This window comes from Schistocerca serialis, chromosome 2, assembly GCF_023864345.2.
Source record: "Schistocerca serialis cubense isolate TAMUIC-IGC-003099 chromosome 2, iqSchSeri2.2, whole genome shotgun sequence".
Taxonomy (NCBI): domain Eukaryota; kingdom Metazoa; phylum Arthropoda; class Insecta; order Orthoptera; family Acrididae; genus Schistocerca; species Schistocerca serialis.
In genome coordinates this window covers 652,715,574-652,741,050 of record NC_064639.1, presented here as the reverse complement: position 1 = coordinate 652,741,050, position 25,477 = coordinate 652,715,574, and the positions used below count along the sequence as shown (strand labels likewise).

The window sequence follows — 25,477 nt, the reverse complement described above, 5'->3', positions numbered from 1 at the left end:
GACAAGGAAAGGTGAAAAGCAGCAAAACATCTTATCGCCACAGGCACCAGACACACTAGTCTACGCACAGACCAGATAGTTACATAATTTTGTGTGTGTGTGTGCATGTGTGTGTGTGTGTGTGTATGTGTGTGTGTGTGTGACACCAGACACTCGTATACCCACAGACCAGATAGTTACATAATTGTGTGTGTGTGTGTTATTTCTATTCTGTGTCGCGAACCAGTTCTCTTAAAGCAGTAAACAGTGTGTTGTTGTAAAGAGTTGTGCTTTCATTTATTATGTTTCTGCCTTCCACTGTACCTTTTATATGTAATAATTTTGTTATCTTGTAATTTTCCGTGTAAACTGTTACTGTGTTTCACGGTATGTGCACCAATTTCAAGATATGTGTCGTGGTGGTTTGTATTTATTGACTATTCTGCGAAAGCTTCAAGTTACAATGATCGTAAAAATATGTGCATTTGGAGAAACCGAAGGAAACCAGTCTTCGAACGATGTCCTCTATTTCCTGCAGAAGTCTGTGTAGGCAGTTGGGAATTTCACTATTTCTCCTCAGAGAGTATGGAGAGCTCTAAACGGGCTTCACAACAACAACTCGTGGATGAAAAAGTTCGCCTTGGACGTAAATGATGACCCAAATCAGTATGACCACCTGTTTAATAGCATGTTGGTCCACGTTTGGAACGCAATAGAGCAACGATTCTGAACGGCATGGATTCGACAAGCCTTCGGTAGATTTTTGGTGACAAGTGGCAACAGTCTATGCATAGGCCATGCAGTTCCCTTAAATTACGGGGCACGATGCCTTCCATGGGGTTCAGGACAGGTGTATTCGGTTGTCAAGACATCAATGTTAGTTCACTATAGTGCACTCCAAACTACTGTAGTGCGATTTTGGCATTATGACATGGACAGCTACTCTGCTCGAAGACCCGAGGGTGTTTGTATGCAGGCTGAAGCGACGAACGAAAATCTGTACCAATGCCAGGATTCGAAACCCTGTCTTCTGCTCACTAGGTGGACGCACTAACCACTACGCCACACTGGAACAGTGGCTTTGCACAGCAGCACAGACTACGTGGCATTCCTCCCTCCTCAATCCAGATTCCCATTTAGGGAGAATTCCAAGTGGACTGAGGCGTGAATGGGAGTTTGGATTGAGGAGGTAGTCAGTGCAGTTATGTAAAGCCACTGTGCCAGGAAAGTGTAGTCAGAGCATCTGCCCGGGTTCGAATCCTGGCCTCAGTGAAAAACTCATTCGTAGCTTCAGTCTGCATACAAACAACACAGATGTTTGAGACTTTAAAAGATCTCTGGAGCCGTGTAGTTTCTATAAACCTGAAGGTGCACCGAAATCGAGTAACACATCAAGCTTGGAAGGACGCAGCTGGTCTGCAGTAATGTTGACGTAGTTGACAGCTGTTAACGTGCCTTCGATTAGTGCCACAGTTCTGATAAAAGCCCTGGTGAATGTTCATCATGGCATAATACTGCCACCTCCGGCCCTCGAACGCGGTGTGGTTGATGTTTTGAGCAACCGTTCTCCTTGATGGCCTTATATCTGATCACGACCACTGGCCTGCTGGAAGAAGAAACATAATTGATGAAACCAGGTGACAGGTTTCTGTTGATCCATTGTCCAATCTCTATGACCCCGTGACCACTGTAATCGTAACTGAAGGTGTCGTTCGGTAATCATGGCTACTGCAGAGTGCTAGCTTCAACAAAGTACGCTGAACAGTGTGTTCAGAAACACTTGCGCTTGTACCAGCAGTCTACTACGTCATCGAATGTGCCACGGATCGCCGCCTATCCCGCTTTACAGAGCGGGTGAGCCTCCGACCATCACGTTGAGTCGTGAGACGCATTGGTCCAACACCTTGTCGCCTACTCGTGGTTTACCGTCCTGCAACCACATTTCATAGATGTTTGTGACAGTGGCACGCAAACAGCCGACTGGCTTTTCCGTTAGCAATTCGTTCGTTTCCACGTGCCGTGCCGTAACAATGTTCCCTTCGTCAGTGGATTTCCCTATTTGCACCCCGTATCGTCGTTAGAGTGGTTCCCCCTCGCCTCTGCTCCGCTTATGTACTTTCCTTGCCGTACCAAAGTGCCTTCAACACGTCATTCGCGGCATACAGTATCTCTGTGGGCCGCAGTCGCGGTCTTTCATCAGCGTATATGAATCGACACAACTTACCATTACGACCAGCTACATCTACATGATTACTCTGCAATTCAAAATTAAGTGCCTGGCAGAGGGTCCATCGAACCACCTTCAAGCTGTTTCCCAACCGTTCTACTGTCGAAAAGCACGTGGGAAAAACAAACATTTAAATCTTACCGCCGGCCGAAGTGGCCGTGCGGTTAAAGGCGCTGCAGTCTGGAACCGCAAGACCACTACGGTCGCAGGTTCGAATCCTGCCTCGGGCATGAATGTTTGTGATGTCCTTAGGTTAGTTAGGTTTAACTAGTTCTAATTTCTAGGGGACTAATGACCTCAGCAGTTGAGTCCCATAGTGCTCAGAGCCATTTGAACCATTTTTTTTTAAATCTTACCGTGCAAGCTTTGATCCCTCTTATTTTATTATTATGAGCATCCTCCTATGTAGGTGGGGGACAAAAAATTATTTTCACAGTCTGAGGAGAAAGTTGTTGATTGAAATTTCTTGAGAAGGTCCTACCGCAGCGAGAAACGCCCTCTTTTTAATGACTACCACACGAATTAATGTATCATATCCGCGCCTCTCTCTCCCCTGTTTCGCTATAATTCAAAACTAGCTGCCCTTTTTCAATGTCCTCCATCAATCGCCTCTGTCGCCGATCCTGCACGGCACAACAGTACTGCACCGAGCGAGGTGGCGCAGTGATTAGCACACTGGACTCGCAAGCAGAAGGACGACGGTCAAACCCGTCTCCGGCCATCGTGATTTAGGTTCTCCGTGATTTTCCTAAATCATTTCAGACAAATACTGTGATGGTTCTTTTGAAAGGGCACGGACGATTTCCTTCCTCATCCTTCTGTTATCCGAGCTTGTGCTCCGTCTCTAATGACCTCGTTGTCGACGGGACGTTAAACACTAATCTCCTCCTCCACAACAGTACTGCAGAAGAGGGCGGACAAGCCTAGTGTAAGCAGTCTCTTCAGTAGACCTCCTACATTTGTAAGTGTTCTGTCAATAAATTGCAGTCTTTGGGTTTCTTCCCCACAATATTATCTGTGTGATCGTTCCAGTTTAGATTATTCGTAACTGTAATCCCTACGTATGTAGCTGAGTTTACAGCCTTTAGATTTGTGTGATATAGCAGTTTCCTTTCAATACTCATGTGGATGACTTCACACTTATCATTATTTAGGGTCAATTGCCACTTTTTTCACCACAAAAATATCTTCCCTAAATCATTTTGCAACTCATTTTCATCATCTGATGACTTTACAAGACAGTAAATGACAACATCATCTGCGTACAATCCGGGAGGGCTACTCAGATTTTCTCATACATCTCTTATATAGATCAGGAACTGCAGAGGGCCTAAAACATCTCCTTCGGGAACGCCAGATGTTACTTCTACCAGAAGTAAGATCGCCTGTATAATGAAAACAACTGTCGATGTAGGTACATCAAAACGAAATGTATACAATATCTACATTCCTAGTCTTCTTTTCCTACAGATGGCAGGTAAATTTTGTAGGCACTTTGAATGTTACAATTGGCAAGTCAAATGTCGTTACATGGTGAACTAAAAACCAGCTGAAGCTGTACTACGACTGGACTCTGATGGGTTTTACGATTTCTCCGTGTTTGCATGTGTTATTTTTTATTAATTAGCTTATTTATTTTATAAATATATTTCACATTCAACCTACTTAACAAGTGCTATTGCAGCTGCTTCCTAATCAGGCTATAAGCTAAAGGAATAGCACAATTTAAGTAACTACAAAAATCTCTTAGTGCAATCCTTTCACTACTAGACTAGGCTTATCCATTACGGAGATTTTAGGACGCGTGACTGTTAACTGAATGTAAATACATAAAAATTGAACCACTCACTTTTTTTAATAGTTATTTATTATTCCATGTTCTTGTCAGAGAGCCAGACCCAGCATTATGCTAGAAATAATTATGTAACATCCAGAAAACCAGCTGAAGATGAACCTGAAGAGGTTCGAAAACCGGTTCATTCATAACTACTAATCAAAAAAGTGATGGGTTGCAAGTATTATGTATATAAATAACTATTCAAAAATGTGACTGGTTGCACTTTTATGTATTTACTTTCACTACAATTTCCTATATCCACAAACATAACTTTATCTGTGATCTACAACTGCACATCGCTACTAATGCGTTATAAGCAGTAACAGGGAAACTAGTTTCACGATGTCGTGGGTCTCCAGCTACAAGAAGTAATCACTGTTATGCTCTTTTACGGACAGTCTTCCTGCATATTTCCGTTACCAAATATCGTTCATTAATTCCGGAGGAAATCGATTCGAAAAGTATTCGTAACTTGATAGGATCTGCAGACTGTTGTATAAATTTCATAACGTCTGCTCTAAAAGTTTGTTAACGTCCAAAGCGCTGTGTGTCGTATTCCGTTGCTATTCAGTCTTGAGTTCCGAGTCTTAACCAGCTTACAGGTACGAATTACATCTAAGTTCCAAATTCTTTCAAGTGTTCTCTGAAGATTATGTACACTACTGGCCATTAAAATTGCTACACCACAAAGATGACGCGAAATTTGACCGACAGGAAGAAGACGCTGTGATATCAAATGATTAGCTTTCCAGAGCATTCACACAAGGTTGGTGCCGGTGGCGAAACCTGCAACTTGCTGCCATGAGGAAAGTTTCCAACCGATTTCTCATACACAAAGAGCAGTTGACCGGCGTTGCCTGGTGAAACGTTGTTGTGATGCCTCGTGTAAGGAGGAGAAATGCATACCATCACTTTTCCGACTTCGATAAAGGTCGGATTGTAGCCTATCGCGATTGCGGTTTATCGTATCGCGACATTGCTGCTCACGTTGGTCAGGATCCAATGACTCTTAGCAGAATGTGGAATAGGTGGGTTCAGGAGGGTAATACGGAACGCTGTGGTGGATCACAACGGCCTCGTATCACTAGCAGTCGAGATGACAGGCATCTTAACCGCATGGCTGTAACGGATCGTGCAGCCACGCCTCGATCCCTGAGCCAGCAGATGGGGACAAACTATCTACACAAACAGTTCGACGACGTTTGCAGGAGCATGGACTATCAGCTCGGAGACCATGGCTGCGGTTACCCTTGACGCTGCATCATAGACAGGAGAGCCTGCGATGGTGTACTCAACAACAAACCTGGGTGCACGAATGGCAAAGCGTCATTTTTTCGAATGAATCCAGGTTCTGTTTACAGCATCATGATGGTCGCATCCGTGTTTGGCGACATCGCGGTGAACGTACATTGGAAGCGTGTATTCGTCATCGCCATACTGGCGTATCACCGGGCGTGATGGTATGGGGTGACATTGGTTACACGTCTCGGTCACCTGTTGTTCGCATTGACGATACTTTGAACAGTGGACGTTACATTTCAGATGTGTTACGACACGTGGCTCTACCCTTCATTCGATCCGTGCGAAACCCTACATTTCAGCAGGATAATGCACGACCGCATGCAGGTCCTGTACGGGAATTTCTAGATACAGAAAATGTTCGACTGCTGCCCTGGCCAGCACATTCTCCAGATCTCCCACCAACTGAAAACGTGTTGTCAATGGTGGCCGAGCAACTGGTTCGTCACAATACGCCAGTCACTACTCTTGATGAACTGTGGTATCGTGTTGAAGCACCACGGGCAACTGTACCTGTACACGCCATCCAAGCTCTGTTTGACTCAAAGCCCAAGCGTGTCAAGACCGTTATTACGGCCAGAGGTGGTTGTTCTGGGTACTGATTTCTCAGGATCTATGCACCCAAATTGCGTGAAAATGTAATCACATGTCAGTTCTAGTATAATATATTTGTTCAATGAATACCCGTTTATCATTTGCATTTGTTCTTGGTTTAACGATTTTAATGGCCAGTAGTGTAGTATCTTCCATTAATAGTTGCTCGATTGCATTTTCTCTGCGATTATCAGGCTAATCAAGGTTCGGATGTGTTGAATGGTTTTGTGGATTCGGAATTTTCCCAGAAGACGGCATTTGGAACTGATGAAGTCATCCGGTGCAGTCCATTCTTAGGGAAAATGTAAATAATACCTCAGGTTTGTTATTGCATTTATCATGTAGGTGTAGGTGACGTGTTAATGGATCTAGAGGGTTCATATGCCAGTTCATTTTTTTTTTTTCTAGGTGGTCTGTCTGCTAACTGGTTTCATGTGGCCCGCCACAAACTAGTCTCGTGTATCAATATCTACACCTCAGAGTAGCATTACCACCAACGTCCTCAACTATTTGTGCTATATGTTCTAATCTATACACTCCCGTGCAATTTTTGCTATCTGCAGTTCACTCTTGTACCATAAAAGTTATTCTCCGACAATTTAACACGTATCCCACCATTCTTTTCTTCCTTCCTGTCAGTGCTTTCGACGAAGTCCTTTCTTCGCTCATTCTTAGAAGGATGTCATGTCGTATGTCCATTTATTTTTAGCCTTCTGTTTTAACTCTACGTCTCAAAAATTTCTGTTTCCTTCTTTTCCTACTTTCTCGTATTCCGTGCTTCACTTCCATTCATTTCTGTGCCCTAGACGCACATTCTCATACATTTCTTCCCCAAATTCAAGCAGATTTTTGACGCTAGTATACTTAGTTTAGCTGTTTGCTTTTTACATCGTCCGTGCTTCATGTGTTACGTCCTTCAGTTTCGTCTACTTCGTGGTCTAAATTTTTATGTTAGTTTTATCACTAATCTCATTTCTGTCACTCCTCATTACTTTCGCCTTTTCTCCGTTCACTCTCAGTCCATAGTATGCGCTCATCAGATTGTTCATTCCGTTCAACAGGTCGCGCAGTTCTTCTTCGCTGTTCTTCTGGCACCAGCGAATCATATCACTGATATCCTTTCTTCTGGAATTTTAATCGCACTATAAGCTGCCTTTTGTGCCCATCATTTGTTTTTGGTTGTATACGTTGAATAGTTGTGTAGAAATATTGTGTCCCTGCCTTAAGAACTTTTTAATCCGAGTACTCCTCTCTAGAGCATCCATTAATATTGTTCACTCTTTGTTTCTGTACGTACTGTACAGTACTCATCCTTTCAATATAGCACTCGCTAAAGCATTGTTTTTTCCTTTTTTTGGATTTCGAACGTTTTGCATCATTTTCCGTTGTCTAACGTTTGTTCTACGCTACTCTGGATCGGCAAATCCTATGAATCTTGCCTCCATTGAGCGCAACGCCAGAATTTCATCTGTTGCGCATTTGACTTTCCCAAGGCTAAACTGTTTGTTAGTTACTCTCCGTCCGAACAAGACTTGGAGGCCAACGGTACGACCGATCGCCGTGTCATTCTCAGCCCACAGATGTCACTGGATGCAGATATGGAGGGGCATGTGTTCAGCACACCGCTCTCCCAGCCGTATGTCAGTTTATGAGACCGGAGCCGCTACTTTCTTAGTCAAGTAACTCCTCAATTTGCCTCACAAGGGCTGAGTGCACCCCGCTTGGCAACAGCGCTCGGCATACCGGATGGTCACCCATCCAAGTGCTAGACCAGCCCAACAGCACTTAACTTCGGTGATCTGACGGGAACCGGTATTACCACTGCGAAAAGACCGTTGGTGTTTGTTAGTTAGCAGCACCTAAATTTTATTTTTCATTCTTCTTCGTATAGTCCAAAAGGATTCAGGTTATACCAAAGAAGTTAAGGGGAAGGAGGCTCATTTTGTATGATAATTAAATAGTTGAGAGAATGTCATTGATATGATTATCGGTTTGGTGTAGCAATCACTGCCCACGTCTACGGGACTTTTTTTTGCCTGTTTTTCTCCATACTACCACATCTCAAAATGTGAGAAGCAAAGAGCTTTAAGGTGTGCATCACAGTAGAGAAGATGAACAAGTGCTCATAGCTCTTAAGGTATTCATTTTAGACCTCATATTTAATGGAATTTTTGTTATGATGTTCCATACGGCCCCCTTTGATAGTCCTTCGGTGGAATTCTGGTTCACCTTGTATTTTGTTGACTGTCAACTATATAGGGAGAAATGACCATCGTCATGAGCGAAACAGAGCCCTCACGGAAACATTTAAGTGCTATTCTAGAATGGAATTATAGGGAAATAGTATGACAGTGAATCTACTGTCCCTTCAGCAAACATTAAATGAGAATTGCAAAGTAGTCGTGTAGCTGTAGATGTCAGCAAGTTAAATGCACGAGTTGTTTAGCGGATTGTGCGATACTTTCCGCTTTAGCCTAATTTTAGCACAGTCTGGATATAAAGCCGAAGCGGAACTTGCAGTGCAGCGGCTGAAGTGCTTGTGTCGGTCCCTGCTGCGCCACCGGCGGCGGCCTTGTGCCTGCCTGACTCGTAGGCGTGGCGTAGCCCAGCTCTGCAGTTATGCAACCCGCGCGACGCACAGTGCCCACCAGCGGCCGCCGACATTTCGGCCGGCAGTCGAGCGTTTGTTGTGGAACGAGGCGGAAGAAGCGGCAGCAGCAAACACTCTCCTAGCGAGCACGCAGACGCAGCTTGGTCGACGCCCGCAGCAACATGTCGTCCGCTTACGGTAAACAACGCGCTGTGGCTGCTTCCTCTCTTAAACATCTCGAACTCATTTCTCAGTCTTGACTGTCCGTGGCTGTCACGAAAATGTCACTTTACATTTATTGTCACAACCTGTCACATAATATGCTTCTTCATTTTGTCTTCATTTTTGCCCACTCAAGAAGCGCTTCCGAACTCTATCGTTGGCATGATAGTTTCTGACTTCTAATCCTCCCAAAATCTCTCCAGCTTCAGTAGTTTTCTTTTTTCGTTCTTCTGACACTTTCTTCTCGTTCTTTTCAAGCCTCTCTGTGGATCCCTGCTTTACATGATGTTTAGAAGAACTGCGCTGACACCTGTTAAAATTGTTTTACTGATAACATCCGATTTCGCCATAAAAACATCATCATCAGGTGCAACGGTTTCAATAGGTCATACGTATACCCATCGCAGCTAGTCAAGTTATATTACCCAATGGATATTGTATACATTACATTACTGTTACATTTATCATGTCGTTATAGGCCCTTGTTTTAAAATTACCCTGCATCGGTGTGACGGCTGGGCAACACGATGTTGGGAAGAGTACAAGCGGCCCCTGGTGACTTCACTGGATTACGTCTTTGTCACCCGTCGTTTGCCAATGTTATGTATAATATATCTTGACTAGGAGCATGGGTATATCTATGACCTTTTAACGTTGCACCAGATGATGCGGCTCTAGGCCGCTAAACTGTTGTGTATCAATAAAACTACAATTTTACCACCTGTCAGCGAGATTCTTCTAAATATCAAGCGTTTCAACAGCAGTGGGCGCACAGAACATAAAGTACTTTGTATATTGTATTTCCTTCTGTGTTGTTCATATGAATCTTATAACCAGCTGAATTTATTTCAGTTAGTGATGGTGAATAGTCTTCTAGCGAGTCTATTACTGTTCGTTCCACAAACATAACCACTGAATTTCAAGCCATTCTTGAGTATTGTCTTAGTGATCTGTCTGCATGCAGAAACCTGATGTCCTCCTCTTCATCATATCACATTATTAATTCAATTTTTTAAAGATTTTTATGTGCGTATCAGAACGCATCATCTGGTGCTTTATTTTTTTACCTCAAACTGAAACATAGTTACAAGCTATATGATACAATAAAATCTATCCTAACTTGAGCTTTTATATATACCACAACAGTCGCAGATCGCAAATATTTGCTGAGGAAACTGTTGTGGTATTTGCAAAATTTCATAACACTGGATCGGTGTCACCTTTACAGTGACCTTGTCACCCTCATCTAACTTGATCTACTGAATCTGTCCATGTGCTGTTTCTCCAGTCTTTCCTTGTTTAACAGTAAATGGGTAGAGTCTACCAATGCTGCAAATATACTGTAACGACAGTGAAGTCATATTTCACAGCAAAGTATTTAAATGTAAACAGAAAAACAAAGTACTACTTGTAAGTCACGAGAAGCAGCTTCTCGTGTTGCATGTCCGCTTGTGACGTAAACAGTATACATTTATTAGAATCACTTTCTCTCACTTCATAGGTTTATACGGTAGGTACCCAATGGCATCTGAGAAGCATGGTCATGGTAAAACAAGAACTGTTTAATACATATGAGCTCTACTGGCCAATTCTACGAAAACAGCGGAAATGATGCTAACAAGTGCATGTTGTGTTACGACATGACGGCACGGTATGATAAAAAGTGCATCCATAAAACGTGAAGCGCTCGTTCCACCTGGTGTGAGGTGAATGCCAAACAGGCTGTTACTATGGATTAATATGGGACAGGTCTCGCAGTGCTATACCCAAACAAGCAATAAAAAGAAACATCTGAATTAATAGTGTTCTGTTACATGTTTGCAGTCGGTATACGTCTTCTACATGTTCATTACATTTATTCGCAAACAAATCGTCGGAACTACTGCATCTATCTTAATATCGGTTTCAGAATTAGGCTTCCAGTAACCAGCGTCATGCCAGACTGACATCGTCGTTGCCTTTGAGTCAGTTCACCAGATCTAACAGGATCTACAATTTTATTGAATACTGCTGGAATGCTGAAATGCCTCGTGGCCTCAAATAACCGACTGAATTTTTCTGTGTACGTCTTAGTCTGACGATGGACGTCTGCAACAAGGACTGAAACGCTGGACTGCACTACACGAAATTGTCTCACGTGTTGTAAGCAGTGCTTATTCACAACGAGATTAAATTAACCTAATGGCAAAATGTGCGAAAATAAGAAACAATCCTTCGTACGGCATTCTTGTATATTTTTATGACGAATATTTTTAAGCCTTTATTTTTTTAAATATGGTCCTTATTAGCACAGTTTTATATTTTCTTCAGAACAGCACTGAACGCAAAACGCTACAGAATATTATCACACCTACTTTTGTACAACATTTAAAATAGCTTCATCCAGTTCTGTTTATCGACCAATCTTCATCTCATCGTTCAAATTTTGTGAAGAAGTATGTATGCACTGCGTTGTAGGTATTGCAGCTTTCATAATATGGTTTATTCTAATTAAATAACAGTGTACGTTGGCTGTTGACTCGTTTTTGTATCACGAATATCCCATCTGGAACAACGCGTTAATTTCGGATTCAGCAGTATAAAACGCATGGAAACTAGTATGAAGAAAATTAATGGAGCATTTACAGCAAGAATGAACGCTGTTTTGATAATTTAGAGAGATTCGACTTCACTGATTATCTATTTGGCGTTGAGAATAGAAGTGTCGCTTGGTACTGAGGTCGTTGTGTTTCATCCTTTACCCTTGTCGGCTTGAGATGCATGTTGGAACCAGTTTGTGGCTTGCAAGCATCCGAAGCTGTTCAATGTATAAATGTGTAAAGTAGAGGTACAAAAAAAATCACCACATGTTATGATAATAGTAGCATATATTAGGAATCATTTCATGTAGAAACTGACGCTTCAAAACGACCCATTCACAAGTAATACCACTGACACTCTTGATACTGCGAAAGAAGTCTTATGTTTTCTGCTCACCTCGTAATAATGGAACCAGCTATGACCCTTTCACTATGAACCAAACACTAACAATCGACTCCAGTATGCAAATTTCGTTGAAACTCAAATGCTCGAGATGCATCTGAGAAGAATCAGCCTATCGCTGGGAAAATGTAGTTCTACACAGAGATCGTTTTGGACTACAGAGATCACTTTGGTTTGCGTAGAGGTAGGGAGAGTGTTGCTGCTTTCTCTGTGTGAGTGAAAGCGGAAGTCTTTGGAAAATAAACGATGGCCATACGTGGACTTAGGAACAGCGATTCAATTGCTAATAGCAAATGAAGATACTTTGGCTGCTTCTGAAACAGGACTGGAGTCTGCATAACAAATGGCATCACTGAAGTTCATAGAAGACAAAAAAGTTAACAAATGTACATTTGCGAGATGAATGAAAGAATCTGTATTTAGGGATTGGAAATGTGTGTTATTGGTGGACTTTGTAAGGCCTGCCACATCAATAACATCTGCATTGTACGAAACTGAGACATACCATTCAGAACAATAGACGTGGAAAACTGAGAACACTGAGAAAACTGAGAACACGCTTACATACTCCTCCACTCTGTCCAGATGACTCAGAATTTCGACACCTCTTCCTCCACCTAAAGAAACAGTGTGCTTCTCACCGTTTTGAACATTTGGTGTCCGATATTCCAAGTCCCGTGTTTTACGCAGAGACCTGGATGAAGGTTTTTCTATGGTAGTGGAAGCTCCTGGAAAATGGTGACTATGAGGCAAACTCAACGCCTGTAGATCGCACAGGAAACTTATCTCCAATGTTTATGAACTGCTACTAGCCAAGCGGCAGCACTCTTTCAGACGTGACTCGAGCAACTAAATTAGTGACGTACTTTTGTGATTTATTCTACTCTTCTCTGTCGAAATGAGAACGGTGTTGCTCCTGTTACTTGGAGCTTACTGCCGGCCGTCTAGAGAGACAGCAGAGGAACCGGAAGTTAACGTCCAGCTACATGAGAAAGAACAGCAGCGGGCCATTTATCACGACTACATTAGCGCACTGCACCCCACCCCTTGCCACTCTGCAAGCTAAATGACTCATGCCGAGTGCCTGATGAATGGTAGAGCAGCGAGCACAGCGCTAGACTTCGTTGGCCGAGCTCGCCACGGAAACAAAATACTGACCCCTCAGTATCTGTGCCCATACACGTATACTTCTAGAACGGTATCGACAAGATTGTAGGGTAGCAAAGAATAACACATACAATGGTATTCAACATGCGCAAATGAACCAAAGCATCTTTCTAAACTAGCAGGGTTACAGTCAGTCCCAAAATAGGCAAAACTATACTGTTCTGAACTTGTAAAACAGAATCGTGGTACTAGTGTACTAATGGCTGTTACAGCGAGAGGATGCAATGTGCCAAATTGAAATGATGTAGGATCTCTGGTGTTGTCAACACAAGTGAACGATTAATCAGTGAGCAGTACTGTTGTTCACAAGAAAATATTATCGATGGGTAGTTATTACAAAAGTTAAATTGCTTTAGGCAGTACATTTAGTGCACAAAATATAATCTATTTTTCTATGTGGATAAGTGCTAGATGTGCCCATAAGAAGAATGAGATTCAGATAAGATATTTTAAGATTATACGTAGATATCTGAAACTTGTGTCATAGTTTACTTTCTGCAGGTAATATTTCGAAGTGATTTCAAAGGGGAAGAGCACATGAAATCAGTAGCTGCAAAGATAAATGGAAGACGAGGCCCTAATTAAACTGAGAGGATTCTCAGAGCAGTGCATCTGTAAACGAAACCGCGTACAAGATGATAGTGCGAACAATTCTAGAGTAGCACTCCTGCGTTTGAATCTCTGTCGAGCAGACTTGGCAATAAGCATCGAAAGAATTGAGAGACGCTCAAAATTAGACTTCCAAAATCACATAATCATATCCGTAGACTAAAGGAGACTGCATCCTTACGCGTCCTTGACGTGTGCGAGTGAAGCCCACTTTTTTGGCTCGAAATGAGCTCGCCGTGGGTGATAACCTACCCTTTAGGACTGAAAGAGATAACGTATTTGATGTGCTACACAAGTAAGAGCCAGTCACGCATTACGCAACTAATCACCAAGTAAAAATGGTTATTTTACAAAGCTGTTTGTAGTGGGCTCGTTATTGACTGATGCAATTAAATTGCTTCACATTAGTTTTTCCATATAAATGCGAAATAATGAAAGCTTGCAAAAATAGTACGGTGTTGGGAAACACTGAGGTCTAGAATGACAGGCGTGTAGTCACGTTTGTGACAAAATGCACACAAATCCTTGTTTCAAACTGAAGCAAATAGTAAATTTCTAAACAAAAAATATTTCTAAACTGAAATGTGTGAAACATTTTTTTCCTACTATTACGAGTATATAGTTAAAGAAAAGAGAACTGCGTGGAATCCGTAACACCATAGCTTTTTCTTACTTTTGTCATACCTTAAACAAGTATAGAACTGAAAGTTTGTGCAGTTCAGTGCTATATGCTAGACTTTATAGTTCACAAGAAAGGCTACGATCTATGAAGGAAGCTATCTGATAGAGGAAGCTAATGCATAGTTAGGGGTCGGCGTTCTGTAGTCAACCAAATGAAAGGTCGAACCACATGATTCTAAAAGCTCATAAACGACAACGTGTTTCGCTATAGACCCTCTCAAGAGATAAGACAATATCTCTTTAGAATTTCTGCACTCATTGGAGAATATCGCAAGCAAGCGACTGTTGCAGTTGGTGTGTATCATCTATGAGTCTGGAGACAGCGCATTAAATTATCGGAAAAGTGCGAGGATTATCGCAGAATCAGCTTGTAATCTCATGTATCCCAACTGCTGACTAGAATAATATATATGTCGAAGATTGAAAAAGGAAACTGCGGATCTGTTGGATAATGACAAGGTTGGTTTTAAGAAAGGTAAATGCACCAAGGCAACGCTGTCGTGTACTTGATAATGGAAGTAAGACTTAGGAAAAATCAAGACACATTCATAGGATTTTCGACCTGGAAAAAGCGTTCGTTAATGTAAAATGGTGCAATATGTTCGAAATTCTTAGAAAAATAGGAGTAAGCCGTAGGGAATGACAGATAACATACAGTATGTGCCAGAACCAAGAGTAAGCTATAAAAATGGGGACCAATAACGAAGTGCAAAGATTAGGACGGGTGTGAATGGAATGAGAGGTCTGATGAGTAGAGAATATGGATTGAGAGTGAATAGAAGGAAGACGAAAGTAATAGAATAGTAGAAATGAGAACAGCGAGAAACTTAACGTCAAATTGGCGGTCATAAAATAGATGAAGCTAAGGAATTCTGCTCTCTAGGCTGCAAAGTAACCAATGACGGAAGGAGCAACGAGGACATAAAAAGCGGCCTAGCCCTGACAAAAAAGCGTTCCTGGCCAGGAGAATAGTATCGAACATAGACCTTAATTAGAGGAAGAGATTTCTGAGAAAGTACGTTCGGAGCACAGTATTGCATGGTAATAAAACATGGACTGTGGGAAAACCGGAACAGAAGAGAACTGAAGCATTTGAGATGGTGTGCTACAGACGAATGTTGAAAATCAGGTGGACTGATAAGATAAGGAATGGGGGGGGGGGGGGGGGTGCCCTCTGTAGAACTGGCGAGGAAAGGCTTCCTCTAAAACTGACAAGAGAAGGAACAGGATGGTAGGAGGTCAGTTAAGACATCATCAAATAACTTCCATGGTACTAGAGGGAGCTGTCGGGATAAAAACTGTAGAGGAAGACAGAGATTGGGATACATCCAGAAAACAATTGAGGATGTAGGGTGCAAGTGCTACTCTAAGATGAAGAGGTTGGCATGGGAGGGGAATTCGTGACAGGCCGCATAAACCACTCAGAAGACTGATAACAAACAAAACAAACACACATTCGATAGCGTGACGTCGACGAGGGGAGTGAATTACATTTGGAGCAACTCGAACATCAAGGTGTGGACATCCGCGGCATGCACCTCTGGTGTTAATGAATGGTCCAGGACTTGTAAAGATCACTGTTCATGTAACTCTGCTGCCGCTGCCACAACGTCTGAGAGATGTGTTCTTCCGTTTTACCCAGCGCGCTCTCAAGCATTCTACTTCCATACTCACCGCCACTTCCATACTCACCGCCACTACCACACTCCTCCCCAGTTATCATGTAATCGACAGTCGCATCAGGGGCGACCTGCAGGTATTGGTGTCATCGTTGCGACAACGTAGTGCCACCTACCACCTGCCTCTTCCACTGTGTGCGTATGTCTATGCCTTAAGTGTACATAAACTATGCTGGAATGTACCCCCGTCTTACATCGACACGGAAGTAGTGTGCACTGTACAGTGTGTAGAGCCGGCCGCGGTGGCCGAACGGTTCTAGGAGCTTCAGTCCGGAACCGCGTGACCACTACGGTCGCAGGTTCGAATCCTGCCTCGGGCATGGATGTGTGTGATGTCCTTAGGTTAGTTAGGTTTAAGTAGTTCTAAGTTCTAGGGGACTGTGACGAAAAATAATAGCACTGCAACTGCAAAAGCAACTCCAGAAACTGAATGTCGCACTCGCGAACTCTGTCAGCACAAAAAAAAAAGAAGAAGGGACATCCATCAGCAGAAAATTACAGGGCGAGCTGGAATTCCAAAGCCATACATCAGTGATGAAACTCTCCACAACAGGAAAACGTAAACTGTGGAGCAATGGACGGAAGTCATTTAGTCTGAAGAGTCTGTTATTCGCAACTTCTGGCCGGGTTCACGTGCAAAGAGAGAAACATGACGAGGATTTGGTGATGATTTGGGCAGCCATATCGTGATAGTCCATGGCCTCAGGAGTACTCTACAATGTCGTCTTACTGCCAACTATTATGTGACCATTTTGGCTGATCAGGTCCATCCTGTGGTACAGTATTTGTTCCCCAGTAGTGTAGCTGTGTCCCAAACGGACAGAGGCCCTGTTCACAAAGCTCGCATCGTCGAGAACTGGTTTTGTGAGCACAGGGATGCATTGACGCATTTCCACTGGCCACCAAAGTCACCAGATCTCAGTATTATTGAGTATTTGTGGTCTACTTTGGAGACAAGTGTCCGAGATCTCCACCCATCTCCTTCATCTCTTCTTACAATTCCCACTATTTTGCAGGAATAATGGCATAAGATTCCCTTGAAAGCCCTATTCATCCATTCGAGGACGACTGAAGCAGTATAGAACACCAATGGGTTTCGCACTTTTTATTAGGCATGGCAATGAAACTTCCGGGCAGATTAAAACTGTGTGCCGGACCGAGACTCGAAATCGGGACCTTTGCCTTTCACGGGCAAGTGCTGGCAGAATTGAAGCTGTGAGGACTGGTAGTGAGTCGTGCTTGGGTAGCTCAGATGGTAGAGCACTTTCTCGCGAAAGGCAAACATCCCGAGTTCGGGTTTCGGTCCGGCACACAGTTTTAATCCGCCAGGAAGTTTCATATCAGCGCACACTCCACTGCAGAGTGAAAATCTCATTTAGGCATGGTAATGTTTTGTGTTTTTGTTTTTTCCATATTTTTGTTCACCTCTGTATTACACACCCTTTCAATGCCATACAGTGTTTCAGTTTGTTTCGTTTTACCAGAATTTTCAAGTACTGGGCTTGTATTCTTTCATAATATGTCTGAGTCGTGTGCGGCTCATGTTGGTGCCGTTGGTAGGTTGGCATCATGTAGTAGGGATAGTGGCGTCTCGTTTTCTTCTTCTGTTTACTGGTGCCACTACGTTTGCTAGCGTTGTCTGTCGGTGAGTGGCAGCAGCAGCGTTTATCGATATCTAGTACCCATAGTATCTTTGGAAGGACGTGAAGTGTTTTCCAGGTCGGGTGTAAGGTAGTTCGATTGGGACGGAGCAGCAGAGAAGTCTGGCAGTACGAAAACTTGCTGGGAGCGCTGGCGGCATGCAGGCATTGCCGGATCGAGGGGCTGTAGTTGCGAGGGCCACAACCTCATTGTTCACCAGACCCAGCACGTTGAGTTGAGTGAACATTAATCTAGTAGTGGAACGTCCATTTTTGTAATCACGCTGTTTGTTCGTGCGTTGCTGCTCGAGAGTCGCTGTGAGAGGAACAGCAGCAAGTGGAGCGTGCTGAGTTGGCAGAATCTATTAGCCGTCTTCTACTGCCTGTTATTCAGCTTTGAATTTCGTGTTATTATTTGGTGAAGTGCAACCAGCAGTATTTTACTGCCTAGTGGCAGCTAACGCCCCAGTCACCTGCCCTGGAGATTAGCGTATTTTTGCGGCAGTGTACTTTCCTCGTCTTGCCGATGCTGTGCGGCATGACGTGTTGTTCGACAGCCTCCTTGATTGCGGTGTGGATTGTGATTTATTTTGTCTACCTTGGTTGTGGTGGTTCCTTCTGCCCTTCGATGTTTTAAACACCGGATTCTGAAGACGCGGTGCTGTCTGTCACTTCGCCCTCGCTTGAATTATTCCATCGTTGTACTGGTTATCACACGTTAGGTGGATTTGGTAAGAGGATTGAACAGCGTTTAAACTGCCTCTAGTTGCCATCCTGTTAAGTGAGCATAACTCTTGACTGGCTGTCTCACCGCTTACGCAGCTGTAGGGACTATTCTCAGGTCGATCCTTGGAGCACTGTCTGTGGATCACTCCATTCTTTATTTGGTCTGATTGTTCCAATTGGTTAAAAATAATATTTTGTTTAAATTATTCCTATTGCTTGTGGCCTTCAGCCGACAAATAATTATGAATTCTTTCTTAATAAGGCCTTCAGCCGTCAGTGTAGCTTGTGCTATAAATGGTTCAAATGGCTCTAAGCACTATGGAACTTAACATTTGAGGTTATCAGTGCCCTAGACTTGTTGTTTGTTGTTGTTGTTGTGGTCTTCAGTCCTGAGACTGGTTTGATGCAGCTCTCCATGCTACTCTATCCTGTGCAAGCTTCTTCATCTCCCAGTACGTACTGCAGCCTACATCCTTCTGAATCTGCTTAGTGTATTCATCTCCTTGTCTCCCTCTACGATTTTTACCCTCCACGCTGCCCTCCAATACTAAATTGGTGATCCCTTGATGCCTCAGAACATGTCCTACCAACCGATGCCTTCTTCTAGTCAAGTTGTGCCAGAAACTCGTCTTTTCCCCAATTCTATTCAGTACCTCCTCATTAGTTATGTGATCTACCCATCTAATCTTCAGCATTCTTCTGTAGCACCACATTTCGAAAGCTTCTATTCTCTTCTTGTCTAAACTATTTATCGTCCATGAATCACTTCCATACACGGCTACACTCCATACAAATACTTTCAGAAACGACTTCCTGACACTTAAATCAATGCTCGATTTTAACACATTTCTCTTCTTCAGAAACGCTTTCCTTGCCATTGCCAGTCTACATTTTATATCCTCTCTACTTCGACCATCATCAGTTATTTTGCTCCCCAAATAGCAAAACTCCTTTATTACTGTAAGTGTCTCATTTCCTAATCTAATTCCCTAGACTTAGAACTACTTAAACCTAACTAATCTAAGGACATAACACACATCCATGCGCGAGGCAGAATTCGAGCCTGCGACCATAGCAGCAGCGCTGTCCCTAACTGAAGCGTCTAGAACAGCTCGGCCACAGCGGCCGGCGCTTGTGTTACTGTCAATTTTGTTTAAATGACTGTTTTTAAAAAATTATTTCCTTAGATTAAGTGTACGTATTTACTGTGCAACCAACGGTAACTGATTAGGCCCCGTCCACACTTTTCCTGCCTTCCCTAAGTCCTATGTTACAATGTCGGTCACTCGAAGAAAGATTAATAATCACGCAGCAGCATTTTCTGTGACTTTTGAAGTGTCAGTGGGAGACCAGAAACTGAACAAGGCTGCAACGTGAAACGACTGCAAGAGGTCGAGAAGCTTGCGGGTTGGTCTTAGCACGAAGCGGGCTGCTTCAGTGCAGCGGCGCAGTTTGGAGAGCAGCAGTGGTGGGTGGTCCGCTACGCTGCGCTGGGCACAGCGAGCCGTGACACCGGCCCGCGTCACGGCGGCTGCTGGTGGAGGTGGAGGTGGAGGTGGCGACACGCGAGAAGAGAGGCTAGCAGGCGGGGCGCAGGGGGCAGCGGGCAGCGGCAGCGGCTGGCCTCACGCGAGGCCGCACCGCGGCACGCCAGCGTGCGCAGCCGCCGCCTCTTATCGTGCCACACAAAGACGGCCGCTCGTAAATTTTCTCGTCACATCTCCAGGTACAAGTCCGTGCCACGCACCTAGCACCGCACGCGTCTCTCGGCTGCAAAGTGCTGTCCCAGTATTCTTCTTCCACCCTGGTGAACGGCCATTCAGACTGTCTGCTCGAGTTGATATACTTTCGCAGACTGACAGACGTGGGAGAGCCATTAGGCTGTCCCTGCTCACGTGTCACCGGAATGTAGGTCACGATACTTTGCCTGTAGAAGGAAGGCTCATTAAGGTTTAACGTCCTGCCAGAGACGAAGTACAGTTTCGAACTGACTGTGTAAGATTTACCGGCGTAGTAATTCCTGGTAGTCTCCTCGGGTTTACTGCCGGATTCTAAAATCAACACGACTCTATATTTCGGCTTTCCATTTGTACGCCATCTTAACGTCTCTGCAGCTGCTGACTTGCAGCCTTGGCTGGAAATCGTCGTCTTACAAAGGTCCACGTACCGTAATAGCCCTGTTACATGTGGCTATTAACAGCTGCAACAACATTATTAAATGGTGTCAACTTATGTGACATAACTTATATTTCTAAGTACTACTTCACCTACTCATCTTTTTACTCACGTATTTATATTTCTACTGGTGTCTAACGTTTTATTCAATACTTCTTACTGTCACAACACTCCATGGATCTCATCACAATTTCGCCCTTTTACCAAAAAAAAAAAAATTGCGAACGATCTCAAAGATCTACCATCTTATGAACTAAGCCATGTGTTGTTTCTTACGGCACAAAGCGTGTGAAAGGAGGGAGAACGAAGATCGGTTCCCGCATACAGATCACATCAATTGTGGACGAGCATATTTCCAGTCATGATACAGAAGTCATGACTCGGAATGAGAGAGTCAGACACAGCCTATTGACTACAGGAATTGTAATGCACGGCAAGGCTAAAATGGAATGCTATAAATAGTAGTCAAACCTTAAAAGGACATATTGATCGCTTTTGAGCACTATACAGGGTGGTCAGAAAATGTCTGAAACGCTTGTCGTGTTGTTGTAGGGCAGATTGTACTGAGACATAAATGTTAAGAAAACAATGCGATACGTTGCGCCGTTTCGAATAGAATTTAGCCAATCGGGGCGTCGCGCGCTCACATTCAAGCGGCCTCCCAGGGGCAGTGTTGCCCAACGAATGCTTTGACTCGTTAGCTGAAACTTGAATTTACGCGCGCGACGATCTGATTGGCTAACTTCAATGCTAAATAACTCGGAAACGGCGCAACGTATTGAATTTTTTTCCTAACATTTATGTCTCAGTACAACTTTCCCTACAACATCACTACAAGCGTTTCAGACATTTTCTGACCACCCTGTATACTTGTTAAGAAAATAATTCGATACATTGCGTCGTTTATGAGGCAATTAGCATTGAATTTAGCCAGTCAGGCGTTGTGCGCGCATATTCAAGCGACCCGCCGGAGACGGTGTCGCCAGTCATGTTCTTCTTTTAGTTTCTTAGAACCGAACAATGAAGCGACACAGTAATTGGACGTGGGACGGAAGTAAGGATCGAATCTGAGCCAAAGGCTGAGCAGTCTCGTGCGCTATTATCTACGCCCTGAGAACAACCAACACGAGTTGTATCTGGTGGGCCCCTTGAATTTGCACGCAACTGCTTGATTAGCTAGCATCAATCCCGATTAACTTGGAAACGGCGAAACGTGTCGAATTTTTTTTTTTTTTTCTGAACAGTTATTCTCCAGCACAGCCTGCCCTGCAACACCACCCTTACAAGCTTTTTAGACTGTTTCTGAACATCCTCCACAAGCCCCTTACCACGTATGGCGCACGTGCCGCTAAGCACAGGTATTGCCCCAAGGCATCGCCCGTATACGAACATCGACGCCAAAGATCCATCGCGCGCGAGAGGTCTGCACTTGAGAAAAATGGATACTTCGGAAAGGATATTAGTCGTGATATGTTGTTTGGACCATGAAAAAATGTGCATGTAGAATAATATAGGTCTGTGAATTTTATTCGTTGCGTTTGTGGCATATCCTTTAAGAGTAGAAAATTTTTAAAGAAATTTGACGTTAAGAATGTGCTTCATCTAATTGCCTGGATTAGGACACTAGTCGACTATGTCAAGGATGATTTGCACACGCAAAATTCGTTGTGAATTTGGGAAATCTTTCATTAGCCATTTGATTCGCACATTTGACATGTGCGTGGAACATCACCGTCACACGAAGCTGCGACAGCTGAAAAATCGACTATCTCGCAACAAAAGACAAAGGGTAAAAAAATAAGTCGTAAATAATATTTATTGAATATCCATATATCGGTTACTGACATCAATAGTCCAGTTCGGACTGTGTGCATATGTAAGTGGTTTTAATATTTTAACTTACATTTGCTGCACTGAAGATGACCATACAGTGACCGAAACCTGGGTATGCAGTAAACATTATTTGCGGCAGATTGCTGTACCCTTTACTGCTTGATATAAATACAGTCACTGGGCACAACTGCTTCCCCATGGAATGAAACCTGATAAAAACAATGTTCTTTGGTGTGGCCGGACCCATTGTTTGAGGTTAGTGTTTAAGTGTTTAAGTGTGATACGTATTACGACACCACAAGCTCAGCCTCTGGGGCAGCATCTGATGTGAGCGGCGCATGCAGCGCGTCGGCATATACAGGATGGCGGTTTCCTGCCTTGGCATAACTTGTCAACATGACTCAGCAGCTCCAGTGTTTCTCCTGAAGATGTTCCACAAGTGTATCACCAAAAAATCGAGTTGTGTTGTTTCCAAGATCCGGCAGGATACCTGATAGACTACCAACACTCTTTGGTTGGTGAAAAGATAGAGAATCATCCAGGTATTTTCTTGTCGAGATTAACAAGACCACTTAAAATCTAAACCTACATATCCCTCCAGAATATGAGTCACGCATTTAAAACATCGCCAAGTTACCTGATTTTGTGTCCAGATAGCAACAGATTGCAGAGTTCTGTAAAATGTACACGATTTCGAAATCGTTGGTCACCAAAGAAAAGTATCTCCTCCCTCCACCACTGCAAAGAAAAGAAAGTCATGTTTTGAAAGATATACCATATGACATCAGTTTGAAAAGATGTCAATTTAATTCTATTCTTTACCCAAAATGACTCGTTTTTGAAATACCAGATTCTTTCAGATAATCGGTAATAATTCATCCACTGTTTCGACTGGGTTGAAGTCTGCATGTAGTGGAGGGGCTATGTTCCATCTCTTAAGATGAAGCTGTCGAATTGCTTGAGACTTAAGTAGGTAATCTTACTGCCACCAGCAACCGTTTCATGGTACTAAGCAATCTAGGGCTACTGCCATTTCTGTCTTACTTGACGCTGCACAGTCCACCATCCGAATTGTCTGTGCAGTGTGACAGAGATGGGGAAGCTCCATTGAGACTCTGTTATAACAGATAAAGGAATTTGTACCCTCTATAACAACGTACGCTTTCGCGGCCGTTGGTGAAGGTGTTAAGAGTCACCGAAAATGTCAGAACGAAAGCTCTGAAGATTCTGCAAGAATAATGCGCTATTAATATCCGAGAACTTGTGACATCATCGATCGTATCTTATTGGAATGTGTCCATGAAGCAAAGTGTGAGCAGGAAGGCGACGGTTCATTGTGACACTCCTGGCCACAATGGCCGCAATTTTTTTCGTAGATATAAAATTCTATTAGTGCTGCTGACTTCCGTAAGAACTTCATCTGTGCTTCTTTCTTGTTTTGTTTTGAAGAGTGCACAGTTTTCACTGCCACAAATAAGAATTTGAATAGAGAGTGATTTGTAATGATTAAGTATAGTTATTAAAAGTTCTAAAAACTGTACTTTAGTGCCACTGGGGTCCAAAGCAAAAACAAATTATCTAAATGACAACAATCAGTCGCACTAGTTCTGATTAGTTGGATTAAAAATTCTTTTATTTTGAAATCATCGCAGCTTCGGTTGTGCCGCCATTTTCTACACACATCAAAAAACGTTTTGCATCACCATGGTGTCCAGAACTCCTGAAGATTGACGTTGACTGTGGATATTGTATAACAGGCACAGTCCTTTTGACTGTTTAGAGACGTCACTAAATCCGCCCGAAGATGTAAACAACCATGCATGAGCAGTGCCTATTAGACGGAGGGGGTCCGACAGCCGATCAGTTCCAGTCATTCCAACAGGAAGGAGGTACAAGGCTCGTGTTGTCTGTAGTTCAGCCATGCCTAGACAGTCAATACCGCGGTTCGATCGCGTCCGCATTGTTGCTTTGTGCCAGGAAGGGCTCTCAACAGGGGAAGTGTCCAGGCGTCTCCGAATGTACCAAAGCGATATTGTTCGGACGTGGAGGAGATACAGAGACAGGAACTGTCGATGACATGCCTCGCTCAGGCCGCCCAAGGGCTATTACTCCAGTGGATGACCGCTACCAACGGATTATGGCTCGGAGGAACCCTGACAGCAATGCCACCATGTTTAATAATGCTTTTCGTGCAGCCACAGGAAGTGGTGCTACATCTACATACATACTCCTCAATCCACCATACGGTGCGTGGCGGAGGGTACCTCGTACCACAACTAGCATCTTCTCTCCCTGTTCCACTCCCAAACAGAACGAGGGAAAAATGACTGCCTACATGCCTATGAACTAGCCCTAATCTCTCTTATCTTATCTTTGTGGTCTTTCCGCGAAATGTAAGTTGGCGGCAATAAAATTTTATAGCAGTCAGCCTCAAATGCTGGTTCTCTAAATTTCCTCAGTAGCGACTCACGAGAAGAACGCCTCCTTTCCTCTAGAAACTCCCACCCGAGGTCCTGAAGCATTTCCGTAACACTCGCGTGATGATCAAACCTACCAGTAACAAATCTAGCAGCCCGCCTCTGAATTGTTTCTATGTCCTCCCTCAATCCGACCTGACAGGGATCCCAAACTCTCGAGCAGTACTCAAGAATAGGTCGTATTAGTACGACACAAACTGTGGGAAATAGGCTGCATGATGCGAAAGTTCACTCCCGACGTCCATAGTGAGGTCCATCTTTGCAACCACGACACCATTCAGCGCGGTACAGATGGACCCAACAACATGTCGAAGGGACCGCTCAGGATTGGCATCACGTTCTCTTCACCGATGAGTGCCGCATATGCCTTCAACCAGACAATCGTCGGAGACGTGTTTGGAGGCAACCCGGTCAGGGTGACCCCCAACCACTCTGAGGCTCTACGCCGAATCGCAGTTGAGGAGTGGGACAATCTGGACTAACAGTGCCTTGATGAACTTGTAGATAGTATGCCACCACGAACACAGGCATGCATTAATGCGAGATGACCTGCTAGTGGGTATCAGAAGTACCGGTGTGTACAGCAATCTGGACCACTTCATCTCAATGTCTCGCTGTACGGTGGTACAACATGCAATGTGTGGTTTTCATGAGCAAAAAAGGGCGGAAACGATGTTCCAATTTTCAGTAGAGGTTCCGGAACTCTCGGAACAAGGTGATACAAAACTTTTTTGGTGTGTGTGTTATAGACATGCAAGAC

General features: G+C 43.7%; 1 protein-coding gene across 2 annotated transcripts in view; it reads left to right on the top strand.

The window, feature by feature from the left end:
- LOC126457734 (neuromodulin) overlaps positions 1-25,477 on the top strand; it is an 895,299-nt gene that overhangs the window by 184,196 nt on the left and 685,626 nt on the right. The window contains exon 1 of one of the 2 annotated variants that reach the window (XM_050094277.1): positions 8,590-8,724. The exons of the other annotated variant lie outside the window; for it this stretch is intronic. Within the exon in view, the coding sequence (XP_049950234.1) occupies positions 8,709-8,724 (16 nt within the window). The 5' untranslated portion in view covers positions 8,590-8,708. Of the gene's footprint in view, positions 1-8,589; positions 8,725-25,477 lie in introns of those variants that run through there. 2 annotated transcript variants of the gene reach the window in all.